This window comes from Aricia agestis, chromosome 19, assembly GCF_905147365.1.
Source record: "Aricia agestis chromosome 19, ilAriAges1.1, whole genome shotgun sequence".
Taxonomy (NCBI): Eukaryota; Metazoa; Arthropoda; class Insecta; order Lepidoptera; family Lycaenidae; genus Aricia; species Aricia agestis.
In genome coordinates, this window is record NC_056424.1 from 2,441,198 (window position 1) to 2,457,898 (window position 16,701).

Consider the following 16,701-nt stretch of genomic DNA (forward strand, 5'->3'; position numbering starts at 1 on the left):
CAATATCATATACAATTTTAACTAATCTGCAAGATCTATAATCAGGGCATAACTCATAATAGGCATCGAAAATGTGAAATGACGCTTGATTGCGGTTAAGCCTAAACATAGATAAAGAAGATACATACCGAGCTCCTCAATGGAGACATTCCGGGGCTGCTTGTTGAGTTCGGCGTACTCGTCGATGGCGATGTTCATGCAGGACACGGTGATGCACGGCACGTGGCACGGACGCACCTTCATCTTCGTCAGGAACCTGGTGGACAGAGTGAGTTGGTTATAAGAGGGATTTCAAAGTAAGGACAGGACTAACAATCACTGTCTGACAACCTCACAGACAGTGACTGTCAGTTACATATCGATTCTAAAGTAAGGATAGGCTGCAACACGTTGATTTTGAAGGGCCAATAATATGTCCAATCGCCACGTTACGATAACCTAAATTATTTAGAATATAAAATAGGATTTCATGACTGAAATTGCTGTAAATGTAGCAAGCATTAATTAGTTAATTTAGCCACCTTTTGACCCATGCCTGCCAAGTTTGCTGACTGCTGTGCCAATACCATCTAAGCTTAATGCTTATTATCCATGTCTTTGCACTTACCTATCAAACAAGTTGATAGCGCTGATGAGCACATCGGTGGGCAGGTCGAACCACACCTTGAGGCAGCGGAGAACGTGAGCAGCACCATCACGAGCACCTATTGTCACTTCACCGTTCTGAAATATTAAGATTATTCGTCGGTTAACATTAAAACAACGAATTTAACACATAACAATAACATTCTATAAAAGTAATTATGCCTTCCACACAGGTCATGGTGACAGTGGCCGGTTCCATCAAAATCAGGCTAAATATGATAAGACTTTAAAACAGCTGATAGGTTGATTTGGCGCGGAGAAATAAGGCAGCCAATGGGAATGTAAGCTATTTTTAAAGCGACAGATTTTACGTAATATATCGCTGGACTTCTTTTTGAGATACTATACCAATATTATAATACTAATGGGTGACAAAATAAGTTAACATGAAAATCGTAGTTTACCTAACACACATGCACAACATACTACACACAAATGTAATGTGTAAGTCTCATTTACATATTTATTTATTTATTTATTTATTTATTTATTTATTCTAAAGGACACCAGCAGCATATTCGGTTACAGATTCTCCCTTACATAACCCTACAGTTATGGTGTGTTGGGCTGATGATGTTGACTTTCACAGCGCCGGCCAATCACGTACTTCCACGTTACAACACGGGGCCTTCGCAATATGCAAATCGCTATTGTTGAGGTCAAACTGATCATTTAGGGTTGCCAATTGTTTAACTAACAGGTTCTAAAGGAGGTTGGCAAGTCGCCGTACATTTGGGGCCATCCAAAAAGTATTCCGACGAAGTGTGACAAGGAGGGGGAGAGGTGAAACTTCATGTGTACATAAATTGCAAATCCCCCTGATTAACAAAAAATATATATAATATGCAAACATACTTTATAGTTACACAATTTTTTGTAAATATAATACCAAGTAGGTAACTATCATAATATTAATACGCGAACGAAAAACTTTGTAACCCTTTTTACGAAAAATGGGGAAACGTAGGTGCACGAAATTTTTCAAAGTTATAGTTTATATGGTGAAGGAGTGCATCGAACTAATATTATTTTGAAATTATGATTTTATCATACATTTTTTTAACAAACAAAACATTACACACACTACATCACACACACATGCGATATGACAGATTTTTGAGTGACAAACCTATACATACGAATTATACTCTTTTATTTATGGTTGAAGTCTGTTGACAACAAGTTGACAAATTGAAAATGGATTATAGTTTTTTTTATTGAATCTGAGATACTATTAGACAATGCTTACACGGCCAGTCTGAGATCAGCTAAGTCCCAGAGACAAGAGTTTACAAAATGTAGGTAGTAGTCCTAATGTCGTTGAAACTAAGGTCGAATTTCGACCATTGGGCGATCTCTAGTTCTTACTTATCAGGTAAGAACAAAACATTGTAATTTGAGTTTAAGTAAGAAAATTAAAGTTGCTAATCTGCATTTCTACATCCTACTTTATTAGTTATTTTATTTTATTCCAGAATTTTGAAGTAAAATATTTTATGATCACACCCCTACGATTTAAGTTAAGATGCCAGCAATTTATTTTTATAGCTGATAATAACATTCAAATGTTATTTAAAATTATGATATAGTGTGGACGGAAACTGAGAAGGATTGTCAACATCATTACAGTACAAACGGATTTCAGTATAAAATCATTATTAAATAATAATTTAAACATTTTAATTGCAAATATATGCATTGCATAACACTTTATTTTAACGTCTGCAGTCTCGCCACAATGTCAACTTCAGTTCCTTTGTGGTGAGAATTCCGACGCATCTTCTGTCGACCTTTGAAGCGGAGGAATTCTGGCCGACTGATGTGGTCTACCGAAGGTTCCGGGGAAGACTCCGGAATGAAGCGCGCGTCACGTCGCCGATAACTCGTGAGTGTATATAATTTATATGTATGTTAGTCATTAAGGTATATAATATTGTATGGGCCTATGTATCCTGCTATTAATAAATAAATAAAAAAAAATTGACAGTATCTTGATGGTGTTTTACATAAGTACAGTAGCGGAGTGCGGACGCCAGTATTACTGGATCCAAGTTCCAACAGATGTTCCAAAAAGTGCTGGCTTAGGTAATGGTAGAGACACAATTATAGAACCAAGTGACAAGACAGAATATTTTAATTGCCAATCTCATCAATCCGTGTCTATTCCGCTATAGAAAGAAAAGAAACCTTTTCTATGGCGACCATTGCATGCCGGTGCTCGCTACTGTATCAATATAAATCATCACTAAGGGCTTGTTTCACCGCTTCCTGATAAGGCTATCAACCACTTAATTTGACAGGTGGAGTATGGAAAATCTGTCAAATAACCCTATCGGGCACCTTATCAGGAAGCGGTGAAACAGGCCATAAGGCTTTTATAGACGAACGGCACTTGTTGACGGCACGCGTCGTTGGCAATCGACGACAGTGCCGTTCGTCTGTAAGAAGCCTTATTTTAGGGTCTGCTAAGTGCTAACAGTGTTGTCTTTATGTGACAACCTTCTACGGCTGTCGTGACGTATGACTCGTGTACTCTACAGTTTCCTCTCGCCGGGCTAGTGGAACCATCATTGTAGATTCCACGTCCAAAAAATGTATTCAAGTTTTTCTACTCACATCAGACTCAGCCGGCAGACACAGCCGCGGCTGGAACTTGGTCTCGAGCTGCAGGTACTCGTTGAGCGTGGTGTACAGCGAGTGGTAGTCGGGGCCGCGCGAGGTGGACGCGCCAGCATCCGGGTGCCTCGCGCCCGCTCTCAACATGATCGGGCTTGCGAACGGAGGGTGAATCGGCACCTGAAATGTCAGATATTGTTAGATGTCGCAAGAGCTTGGTGCACCTGCTCTAGGGCTAGAGTGATAGCAGTAAGCAGGGGCGGCCCGAACGGGGCAATCGCCCGGGGCCTCGCTCTTGCAGGGACTTCGCAAGGTATTTTTTCGTAAGACAAAGGGCCTCAAAGTCAAAGACCTTCTGCCCGGGGCCTCGCAATGGGTAAGGCCGTCACTGGGTGATAGAGTACGTAACATAGATTATGTGGTCTAGAATCTGGGCTTTATAGATCTGATACAACCTGAATTAGATCTTATTAGTTACTAGAGTCTAGGTACCAGTGTTTACCACCAACCGTTAATACTAGACTAATGCTCGTTTCCACCAACCTTAAACACTGGTGAAAACTTGAAGTGCAGTTGGCTTTGGTGAAAACGGGCTTTGGTGAAAATATATTTCATTATTATTGTCAGAAATAGTTTTGATTATATTATTTTTAAATTGTGTAAGATTATATTCAAAAGAAAAATTCACCTCACAAAATATCCAGCAGTATAAATTTTTACAATTCGGTATAATTTACTGTTTACATAATATTAGAGCACTACTGTGTGATGTGTCTTAACTTACTAGTACGACTACAGCAAATAAGAGCCAAAATCCTTTTACAAAATACGTTATAATACCCTCAAAATAGTATTAGACCACCACGAACGGCCATGGACTAATTTCAACCACATTTTGTAATATCAACCACATTTTTTAATAGACATACCTCACATACCTATTTAAAACAGTCCAACGTCACCAATGATCGTAAACAAAGTTAAGTGACGCAGTTAAACATTTTTTGGAAAAAGTAACTGTAAATAGAGAGACATAGGGTTCAATATTGATTGTTTTAGTGAAAACAATTAGCCTATTTTCACCATCTGTGGCCAAAGATTAAACGGTTGACGAACTCTAAATGAACCTATCAATTCTATTAGTGGTGACAAAAAAAAAGAACTTATTGAAAGCAGTTAATTTGTTTTTTAATTGTTGTTTAATGCTATTTATAATGGCTCTAATGACTTTTTAATAAGTGTTTTGAAGAAATTTTTGATTTGTTAGAATTTATAAACAGACTGGATGTCGCCCGCAACTCGAATTTTGATTTACGATCGTCGCACGGTAACCGTACATAGTGCCAGTAAGTATATTACATTATATTTATTACGTTGGACAAGTAACTAAAGACATAAAGATAATATTTTTATATGATTCTTAACAACATAATATTATTAAACATTTTTGCGCAGTTTCTTTTGTTATTTACATCCGAAACATCTCGAATTTATTCTCTGCTGATAGTATCATAAAGTTTTTATTATTTGCTAGTTGCTAGTTACTATACATGTACAATGTACATAGGTGTAGTATTAATGCAAACTTTACACAGCTCATTGAGACAAGGAACTGCAAAACTGGGTTACATATTTTTTCAGGGAGATCGCAGACGACAGACTTTTTGTGCGATCGAGTCTGCGGCGCCCATACACCTCTCCCTTAGGATAAAAAAATTTTTAGCCTACTGTCTACATTCGAATATATTCTTAATCATAGAAGAAATATTAGATTCCCGATAGTCATTTCCCGGGACCTTTTCATACCAAATTGGTTCAGCGGTTTAGCAGACGGACAGACACTTATAAATTATAATATTAGTATATCGTACAATATGATATGCGAATACGGGGCGGATCGCTAGATAAGTTACTATACCACATCATCATTATGTTGATATTTTATGACAAACAAAATAATTCGGATAAGATTGCGTTAACAAACACGGGTCGACGCCCGTGTTGTTTTGTCTATTTTAATCCAAAAAACAACATCATTATCTGCCTACACAACCCTTCGCTTTGATATTTGGATTGGTAGCCAAATTGACTTCAATATTCAACTCAGTAAATTCACTATAAATTATAATATATTGAACTTAGTAAAATCACTCTCTATCTCTTTCTGTATTTGACATTAAGTAGAGACAGACATATTATTATGTTTGACTTCCTCCTAGCTGAAGCAAAATTTGGATTAAACATCTACTATTTTATAAATGCGCTAAGGTTTGTCTGTTGCCTCTACAGACTAACTGCTGAAGCAATTTTGATGTAATTCTCTAAGTATCTAAGGGTTACTCTGAGTCCCGGGAAATGTTTTTCTGACGCAGCGCAAATAAAGTTGCGGGCATCTTTAATATTATCTTTAAAATGACGAGATTAGGCACAGCATTTCATACAGAATTCACGTCTAATAAGAATTAAGACGTTTTATTCGCCGCCGTTTTGACTCTAGCATAATTTACAGAGGGTATACATTACTAAATTATATTCCAGACTCCAGTGCCCGTTTAAATTGTTCCAGTAGCCACCAGCGCTGATTGGATCACTGGATTGGAAAAATGTAAGCCGGCCATTGTATTTTAAGAGGCTTGTTCATGTATGATGTCAGTTTCTATCTATATTATGTTCCAATTTTAATGTCACGACCGTGATTATGACTAATACAACCTCGCTGAGCCGCCCACAGTCTGCGGAGGTCGAGCTTAAACCTTAAGCCTTACATTTAAGGCTGAAGCCTAATGTGATTAAGGTCGACCTTAAACTAAGTTATCTCTCGGATAAAAACAATCTACGCAATTATTTTTTGGTGTTAGAATAAAGTATATGAGTAAATAATGCTGGATATTTTGCTTACTACGCCTTGGCAAGCAGGAAATTGTCCACCCCATGTTAAATGTTTGCCAACCAAGAAACTTGCCATGCCAGTGCATGGTTCGTTTCCAACGGAGCTGAGCAATGCTGCGTTGCAGGGAAGGTGGTTTTGAAGAAGCAATAGAATGGCTTCATTAACCTGATCTAGCTCAGAGCATCGTTCCTATTAGATCCTAGAAACACATTCCTCGCAACGCAAACTAACGCAGCTTAGTTCAACTTTGAGCTAAGCAAAAGTTTCTTGATAGGATTTGATATAGAGTGGTATTTTTCTTGCTTATCAAAGCTGTAAACTGTAAAGGGTGCTACATAATATTTGCCTCTCCTTCGAAAAATACGCTACTGTATAACGTAGAATGTACTCACCTAAGCTTGCGCTGGAGCAAGCGGTGTGTCCGTTGTGTGTTGCCCGCGCCGATTCCCCCACGGCTCGTCGACCCGACGGTCTGAGCGACCGGGCGCGGAGGCCCTAGTACCTGACCACAAGAGAGCAATCAACAGCCTGCAGCCGGGGCCGCGGGCGGTTGACAGGTTGGGGGTAGATCGTTCAGGGGGCTATGGGAGCCTGGTAAACGGTATAGGTAGGAGGTTTAAAGTGAGAGTTTGTGGGCTGGTAGCGTATAGGTGCAGAGGAGGTACAGGCGAGAACGTCTGGGGGCTATGGGGGCCTGGTAGAAGGTAGCTTATAGGGTGACTTGTAAGTTGTAAAGTCGGATTTATAGGAAATTTGGTAGAGCTAGAGCTCAGGGTAGGAAACCAAAGGTTACCGGGTCCAATGTCTTGTTGAAAAACAATTGCCCAGCCACCTTCGCTCTCGCAACGAGTCAGATACGTACAGGTATGGTTGAGCACACCTGTAGGCCTAGTGCACTCTACTCTAGCGAGACAGAGCGACTCTACAATTGAACAATATCCTCCTCCTTGCGGAGTCGGTTAAAACAATACAACGCCACGGTCAATCCCTGAACCCACTAGTATACACCGGGTTCGCACCCTTGATACTATTTTTATGTGAACTCTCGAAAGTTCGTCGCAGCAAGCGATTTGGGTTTCTTCACAGGGATATAATATTGTACGAGTCGTCAAAAAAATTACCTGTAAAATTGTGACATTAGATACACGTACATACTAGATACAAGATGTTCAACCAGTGTATTCAGATAGCGATGTTTTGTGTTGCGCATTTTGATAAATTCACGGAAAAATCTAGATTCTGTTTATCACGGCAGTCGGCAGGCACAAAATAAACACTGAGACGAGCCCGCCACAAACATGTTTCCTTATTATTAATCCTGTAGACCTGTTCGTATTTTATTCTAATAGGTTTATATTTAACCCTTGAGCGCACAGCGCAACTCGCAAGCTTAGGGTGACGTCACTAGTAATCCTATAAAATGGCTTCCACTTTAAGTGTATCAGAAGCATGGTGATCTAACAACGTGAAGATTATTCATGATGAAGATAAAGATAAGATTAGACAAGATTAAGATTTTATGCTCCTTATTTCCTCACTCAGGCTCCAAAAACATATACTTATCCTAATGTTAGAGAGAACAAAAAATGCGAAATAAAGGCGAAAGCCGAATTAAAAAATTGTTATACATAATATTCGTCTATAATCGATGTCTTTTAGGCATGTTGAACAGTTTCGCAATCACGTTTATCAAACGCGAATAACTTTATAGAATCGCTCAACCCTGTCTAATGCTTAAAGGCCTAACCACGGAGATCATACAAAGAGGAGCTGGCCTAAGCAACTGTGCACTGTGATTTTCAACTAGGTCCTGACGTCATCATTGTGGGCGGGGCTTAAGTCAGTACACTTTCAGCGTTTGTCAGGTGCACACGTAACGAGACTCAAAATAAATTGGTGTTTTCTGCGTATATAACAAGGAAACGAAAACACGAAAACACTCAGACAGACGTTCTGATAACATAAATACCATCACATTTCATTTGGAAATAATTTTAAATGTAATTTAAATATAAAAGTTCTAGAACATTTCAGCTTTCAGCGTCAATTATACTACTTGACACTAGGTGGCCAAACCTTTGAAAGATAATACAGACGTAAATGCGTATAATTTTGCATAAGTTTATTACAATAATCATACTTGAATACTGAAAACCGTTATACACTTAGTCTTAGACACATTTAATAGCTAAAACCGTGATTATATAGCTTTTATTATGATATTACTTATAAACCGCCATCTGTCGTCACCTATGATAACTATTTGAAACGTAAAAAATATCCAGGGCCGTCGTACGTCCCATAATATTCAAGACAAAATGACATCTAGTGTAAAATAGTTGAACTACGTAGTAACATCAACATCGACCTAAGCTTATTGAGAAGTGGGCGGAGCTTGATACCCCCTCACCCCGCAAATTGTCACGCGTCGTTTCATAAGGAAACTTGATTACAACACCTCCTCTTAGTATTAGCTCCGTGAGCCTAACCGTAAAGTAACAGGACTGTGCCGCGCCAGTTGACGGTTAAATAATTGTACTTTGTGATTGTCACTTACTGTTTTACTGGTATTCACGCCATATAATAAGCAGTACAGCTTAAAAGTAAACAAACTATGTATTTTAACCAAGTCTGTGAAATGTTAACCAACCAAAAAGAAAAAGGTTTGGCAATTCGACTGACTCAAAATAATGTTACTTTTTGTCTTTTTGTCTGAAATGTTTACCAACATGTAACATATTATATTGTTTTTATTAATGAGGAATAAGTTTATGTACTTATTATTTACCAATCGGAAAATCTTTTAAAACTCCGTATTATACACCCAGGAAAACGACAAGTCAAAATTTATAGGCGGTTCTTAAAAAGAGCAAATTATCATCTAATTCGCTACAAGTATTTTTTGCTGACATAGTACATCTGATGTAACTCGCGATAATTTTTTACGAGTCTCCGACATACTCTGCCACAAAAACAGTCAAGGTCAATTTATAATGAAGTCTCTATGGACGAAGCAAAGCAAACTATGCCTACATATTATTTTGCCTTAGGTCAAAATGATTAAACGATACACTGAGCGAGTGTTTCTAAAATCATTCAGTAAGAACAGTCTTCCAAGGCTATTCAGAAGTAAATGGAATGGATAAATTAGCATGGCCACCATAGAAAGTTTACTTTATTTTAACGGTAGAATAGACAAAGCCAGAGTCCTGTCAGTATCTCAATTCTTCCGCATTGCTGTGGGCATGCTAAAGATGCGTTTCCAAAGATAAATTAGCGTTTTCATTTTTAATATCCAATAAAATTACTGCCCTTAGCGTGGATTATACGAGAAAACCCGCGAAAACGAGTAAATATCATCGCTATTTTTGCACCGAGGTTGACTGATAACAGATAAGGGTGTGTTGTTCGGCTGTTATCGGTGTTTTTGTTATTTAATCGCATGCTTCATCATTATCAGCACTTTGACCGTTAGACGTGCGTTGCCCACCTTTGACTTTGAGCAAAGACTTATTTATGACTTATGAGACGATCATAATCAGCAAAGCTAATGAAAATAATTTAATATTGTCCGATTTTGGGGAAAGAAGTTGCCGATAATGGTGGAGGGCCAACGATTACCCAATCGTACTCGGTAAATCGGATTTTACTTGCCCTAATACATCTTTGCCTTAATAAATATTTTCTATTTTTAAAAACAAAATGTACAACAAACTCTCATTCACCTAAAGCTCCACATTTAGTCTGCACCTGGCGTTCAGAGGAAACACCTCAAGCGAAATGTCGGCGGATGCCGTATGTTACAGAAACCTTTAGCAGATATAACATCTGTCTACCTTTTAAATGCCTCACGATTTTGATGACCAAGTTACAAAATTTTCCTTTAAAAATCGTTATCAAATGCGGTCGATTATTTTGATATGTTACGTCATACTAGAGCTCATTTCCTATTTACAAAGCAAACACTCGAATAACTGGGCCTTAGTGACGATCATCTGTGCAAATAGAAATTTAACCAAAAGGCGCAGCGCAGACGACAGACTATCCGTGACGCACTCTTTAGTCTGTGGAAATAGAACCTATGCAATGGGGATTGTCCATTTTTTTTTAATTTTGCTCATTACAAAAACATTTCGAGGAATAAGATCAGTGATCGTTTTTCTGTATATAAACGAAAAAAATACCCATTATAGTTTGTGCGTTCTAAGATGATATGGGTGACAGTTTTCATGTTCGTTGCTACGGGTTTTTTTTACAAGAAAACAAAAAAAAACAAAATGTAATAAATTATATTCCATCTACAAAAATAAATGTTTCCTATAATTATAAATGAATAAAAATGAAAAGATGCTAAATGCTAACTTATTAATAAAAATCATAAATATTAACTGTGAAATAGTAGTATAAAATTATTGTTACGAAAACATTTGAAAAATGTCATATGCATGAAACGGAACTTATGTCAATAGAGATTGACTCTGTTGAATCGAAATCAAATGAAATCAAATCGATAAAAAAGGGCGGCCATCTTAAATCGCCGGCACCACTGAAATGTCAGTACGAAATCGATAATTTCGATTGCAATTCCTTTACGAAGTGATTCGATATTTTTAAACTATCGATTAATTTTTGTTAGGTAACTTTGTTAGGTAATGCCCATTATATGCAGTAACGCACACGTCTGCGCTGTCTGTCGTCTGCGCTGCGCCTTAGTAGGTCTATTTCGCAAATGTTTTCGTCATCAGTTCAGCTGCTGTTAACACGATAACTGCTGAAATCGCGCCTATTGGGACGAGAGTGCCGCAACGGCTGTGCTAACGATAGCGCCAGGTAGGAACGCAAATTTCATTCCCTACTTGTGCTACGGTCCTACGTGGCGGGTCGCCGGCAGCTAGTACGCGAGTGCGTGCCGACCTGCCAGGTAGGGTATGATAAAATAAAATAAAATGTTCACTTAAAGTCACAAATAAAATTATTTCATTTAAGTTATTGTGTTTTGGTTCTTTTGTCACACAATAGAAAGTGTGTACTTGTAACTTGTATCATAAATCATAATATATTATGTCCATTACAATTTTTTAAACATGTTAATTGTAATGCATGTAGAGTAGATAATAAGATTAATAAGGCAATAGAGTTTCTATTGCCTTGTAAAAAATTAAATGCAATGTCCGATGCAGACTACGCATCGAACATCACATCCGTTATCTCGCGATCTCGTACTGTAATACTGTAAATAAATAATCAATTAATTAAAATATTTACAGTTCATTGTACATTTCATTATACAGATTTCAAATAAACGTACAAAATATATACTTTCATCGTCGAAATACCACTAGTTTGTTTCTAGCGCGGTACAGCGACATCTATAAGAAAAATATTCAACTACGTAATGAGGGATTTTCATTTATATTTTTTAATTTTAATTTTAACAATCTTAACTAGATGGCGTAAGTATATATAAAATTACTAGCTGTTGCCCGCGACTTCGTCCGCGTGGACTTCAGTTTATACCGCGCGGTGTTAATAAAATTGGTGTCAAAAGCTTTTTAAAACCCTGGTACCCCTTAAAATACCCAAAACAGCCGTGTAGTGTGCACATAATATGATTTTTTTTAAATTAAACTTTTTTATACCTTTTAAAGCTTATTTAGCGTTACACAACTTAGCTGCATAATGCATTACACAACTTTAGCTTTGCCCAATAGCCAATAACCATAGGCCATAAACTATTTAGTATTTATTATTGGTAGACTGTTAGTGGCGTGGCGCGATCTAGGCGAGATCGCGCTATCGCTTGCTCATATGTATTTCTATAAGAGGTGGTACCATGTTGAGATAATATTTCGATTCTTTCGATTGTTATACATGTTATTAAATAACTCACGTACCAACATAGAGACCAGAAACAACACTATTAGCGCCATCGGTTCCAGTTTTTGGAACTAACTTAATTTGAACAAATTTACGCATAAACACCCCCTTACAACCCCTTTTTCCAGTAAGAAGTAGCCTATGTCCTTTCTCAGGCTTTCGACTATCTGTGTAGGTACAAAATTTCATTACAATCGGTTCAGTAGTTTTGGCGCTGTTGTTTTTGAATTTGATATCTAATCTAAGTTGGTAGGTGAGTTCTTAATTAATAACGTGTATAACAATCGAAAGAATCGAAAAGCTTGGCTCAATATGGTACCACCTCTTATAAAAATACGCATGAGCAAGCAATAGCGCGATCTAGGGGGACTCTTGGCGCCATCTATTTTGAGTTTTTGGAACTAATTTAATTTGACCAAATTTACGCATTTTCACCCCCTTACAACCCCCCTTTTCCAGTTAAAAAGTAGCCTATGTCCTTTCTCAGGCTTTAGACTATCTGTGTACAAAATTTCATTACAATCGGTTCAGTAGTTTTGGCGTGAAAGCGAGACAGACAGACAGACAGAGATACTTTCGCATTTATAATATTAGTATAGATAATATTCTAACGTATTAAAAACTATAAACAAAAACATACTAACTAATAAGTATGATTAGTTTTATGTTACAATAAAGTAAAAATTAAACGCCATCTGTTGAATCGTATTAGAACTAAAATGTTCATTCCATCGATATATTTCTGGATTTTTTATAATATTATTATACATAAAATATGTTTAAGATTTTTGAAATTTTATTTTAATACACATCCAAGACCCAGGAACATTGAAAACTTTTTGTTCCGCCTGCGGGACTCGAACCCAGGACCCCCGGGATGAGCGCTGGCCACGCGCAATGCGAATTCATTTTCATCGATATTTTCATGGAAATAAGATATTTTCCCACATCAAAATGTAGCCTATGTCCTTTCTCAGACTCTAGAATAACTGTATACAAAATTTCATTGCAATCGGTTCAGTAGTTTTGGCGTGAAAGCAAGACAGACAGACAGACAGACAGAGATACTTTCGCATTTATAATATTAGTATGGATTTCATTTAAGTTATTGTGTTTTGGTTTTTTTGTCACACAATAGAAAGTGTGTACTTGTAACTTGTATTATAATATATTATGTCCATTCGTTACAATTTTTTAAACATGTTAATTGTAATGCATGTAGAGTAGATAATAAGATTAATAAGGCAATAGCCTTGTAAAAAATTGAATGCAATGTCCGATGCAGACTACGCATCGAACATCACACCCGTCGTCAGTAGAAGATCCGGTACTGTAAATAAATAAATAATTAATTAAAATATTTACAAGTACAGTTCATTATACAGATTTGAAATAAACGTACAAAATATATACTTTCATCGTCGAAATACCACTAGTTTGTTTCTAGCGCGGTACAGCGACATCTATAAGAAAAATATTCAACTACGTAATGAGGGATTTTCATTTATATTTTTTAATTTTAATTTTAACAATCTTAACTAGATGGCGTAAGGATAGACACTTCTAGATTTTCTATTGGTTCCTCACCGATCTGAAATTATCTGCAGGTTGGCATCACTGACTACATATGGGTTGTGTTTCCAAAAAATATCAGTGTGCTGTCAAGTGTGACATAAATCAAAATATCTTAAACCTAAGCGATCATTGGCCTAAGCGATTAAGCCAGTACACTGGTAATAATTCCTGTGACATTTGATGTGAATATCATGTTGTGTTAAAGGCCTGATACACGGTTGACAACGGCGGATTTCAACTTAAGTTTTCAACCGTGTAGATCGATGTTTGATACCATTTACATTTTTTATTTTAAGTCCAATCCCAATAATATTAAATGTATTTATGTTAGTCTACTAGTAATAAAATAACAATAAAATAAAATTCGACTCGTACAAAGACTCTATTTCCGCTACGCGATTTGACGTACTTTGGTATTATGATTATTAATAATAATTAGTGTTTAACATTCTTGGATAGAAAAAATATGTGTAGTATGTACCTATTGTATGTATGTATGATAAGCATAATAAAAACAAATTTTAGTCATAATAAAAATTTAACATAATTATTATATTATAATTAGGTATAGGGCGCCATGAGGTTGTGTGTGAGTTGCAAGCATAGACACGTCCTATTCACGCAAAATCTATTCGACACTGTGGTTTACAACACGTTGACAACAGTGTGGCTGGCAACGCGCAAACCCGTTCTTGCTGTTAACAACCGCCGTTGTCAACCGTGTATCAGGTACTTTAGTTTGTATGGAAGGTCGCAAAAATACATTTTTTTATATTATAAAATGCGGTCATTAAATTGTGGTCGCCATAATATACTATAACTTACTTAACGAAATAAAGGTAAGGGAGCTTCTAAAAAATTAATATCACCTAAAACTAGGTACCAGTAAAACCAACTTTCCTCAAAATACCGGACATTGTCTTGTCCGGTATGACCGTTTATTTTTTACCGGACAGGCCTCGAAAATACCGGACTGTACGCTTAAATACCGGACATCTGGCAACCCTAGTCATAACAAAGGAGTCGGTCTGCATATTATTTCATGTGATAAAAGTGTTAATAAAAGTGTATAGGTAGTCAACGTTTTATGCAAGATCTTACTAAGAACGGCCAAAGAATGCCTCAAACCGTGGATTTAACATTAAATACGTAAGTTTTTAACAAGGTTTTTGTGTTTTGTGTGTCATGTTGGCATTCCTTTCTGTCAATAACGTAAACCCGTTTGACACTGTCAAAGTGACATTTTGATTTCCCGAGCAGCGAGCATGCCTGGATCTGGAAATTGCTTCCAAAATCTGGTGGTGGTGGCACGCGCAGGCGTCAGGGCAGCCACCGCGGATCTGAGTTGCCGCCTGCGCCGATTTCTGCCCCGCCCCCTGCGCAGCCGCCGAAGACGCAACGCAAGGTAAATGGGCGTCGTTAAACGACCTAATAATAAGTTAACAATGTTTCTCTCCTTGTTACACTTCAGAGTGTGTTTATTTAAACTATACCCATAACTTTATCTTTAACCATAACAAAAAGTCAAATGAACTGTCAAATCCCTAGTAAAAGTCCATTATGGACGCCATATTTGACGAAAACCTTAGCTAACAATACGATTATTCTTTATTTTCTTTTCAGCTGCATCGAAACGAGGAGGCGGTCGAGGGTGCAAGCTCGCCAGTTTCTGGCGAGCCTGCATTTCCTTTGTCCGCCGACGCAAGAGATAATTGCAGTGCGACCACAGCCATCAAACCCAATAATAATTGCTAAGAGGCGGGACCGTGGCTGGTAAAAAACCATTGTCACGGTCCCGCCAAATAAATAATAATGAACTTGTAAAGAGTGTTTTTGTTTTCGCCAGGCCTCACATGCGTCTATCGTCACGAAGCTTTGTGCTGCTTGCAGCTATGCGTAAATGTTGCATATAATAAAGCCGCGTAATAAATATATATGTAAAGCCGCGCCAGCTCGAGCGACGCATTTGTTTCACTCCCACTATTGAATATTTTTTGCGCGCGCTTGGGTGTCATAAATTAAGCACTCGCAAAAATATATTGAACTAGCCAAATAGCAAAACATTTCGGCATCTTTGAAAAGTAATTTCCAGTTGTAAACAATGGCTTGTATTCGGTGTTATTTTGTGGTTTTCGGCAACAGAAAGAAGTGTCGGCATGAGCAAAGCGATTGTTTGTATAAAACAATACCGTGTTTTGGTCACGTTGTGGTTAAATTAACTAACACGTGTTCAGTTTGATTTCTTTGAGTGTATTAAAAATTATCAACCTCATATTATATTTTGTGAGTGTGACTTTTATAAACAAATTGTAACACCTCAGACCAAATAAAAAGTTTTTATTTGGTCTGAGCAAGACACGTAGAATTTCCGTGCGTAGAATATACATATAAGTACGCAATGATTTACTTGATACCTCACACGCATGGGTTAGATGAAAAAAAAATATGGTTTCAGTTGTACCTATGGGGACCCCTAAAATTTTTAATATTTTTTCCATTTTTGTATTAAAATCTTAATGCGGTTTACAGACTACATCGAATGACAAAGTTTCAATAGAATAGCTCTTATAGCTTCGGAAAAAACTGGCTGTGATGACATGAAGATATGTCGAATCTATAAGGGTTCCGTGCAGCAGAAGCACTTGAAATACTCAAAATATTCTTAATTATATTTGGACTTTGATAATTATTAATAATAAAATAAATATACTAGGGGCTCCCGTACAAAAAACACAATTTTTGGCCTATTTTTTCTCTATAACGGTACGGAACCCTTCGTGCGCGAGTCAGACTCGCACTTGGCCGATTTTGCCATTTGGCTACGGAACTCTAAAAAGGTTAAATGGATCAATTTACTTCGATACATTTCTTGATAGTTTTATTTTTTTATTGGTCTAACAGCGCCAAATAAGAAAAAAATCGATTAGTCGTAGGAGATACAACTCGTTTATTATTCAAACATTTAAATTGTTCTAAAATGCAACTCTTTTTATTGTTTTATTGGATTTAATTTAAAAATTAATGTGTCCCTACCGGGCGGTACTCGCGCACGGCTGTGTTGCGTAGCGCCGATCGCGCCAAGCGTGTCCAGGCGCACA

General features: G+C 37.2%; 1 protein-coding gene across 4 annotated transcripts in view; it reads right to left on the reverse strand.

Moving 5' to 3' along the window:
- Positions 1-16,701, reverse strand: part of LOC121736860 (cyclin G) — a 39,108-nt gene that overhangs the window by 8,723 nt on the left and 13,684 nt on the right. For all 4 annotated transcript variants that reach the window (XM_042128323.1, XM_042128322.1, XM_042128321.1 and 1 more), the window contains 4 exons: positions 6,544-6,653; positions 3,262-3,441; positions 608-723; positions 129-256 (listed from right to left, as the gene is read on the reverse strand). In XM_042128323.1, coding sequence (XP_041984257.1) covers positions 129-256; positions 608-723; positions 3,262-3,408 — 391 coding nt within the window. In that variant the 5' untranslated portion in view covers positions 3,409-3,441; positions 6,544-6,653. The remainder of the gene's footprint in view (positions 1-128; positions 257-607; positions 724-3,261; positions 3,442-6,543; positions 6,654-16,701) is intronic.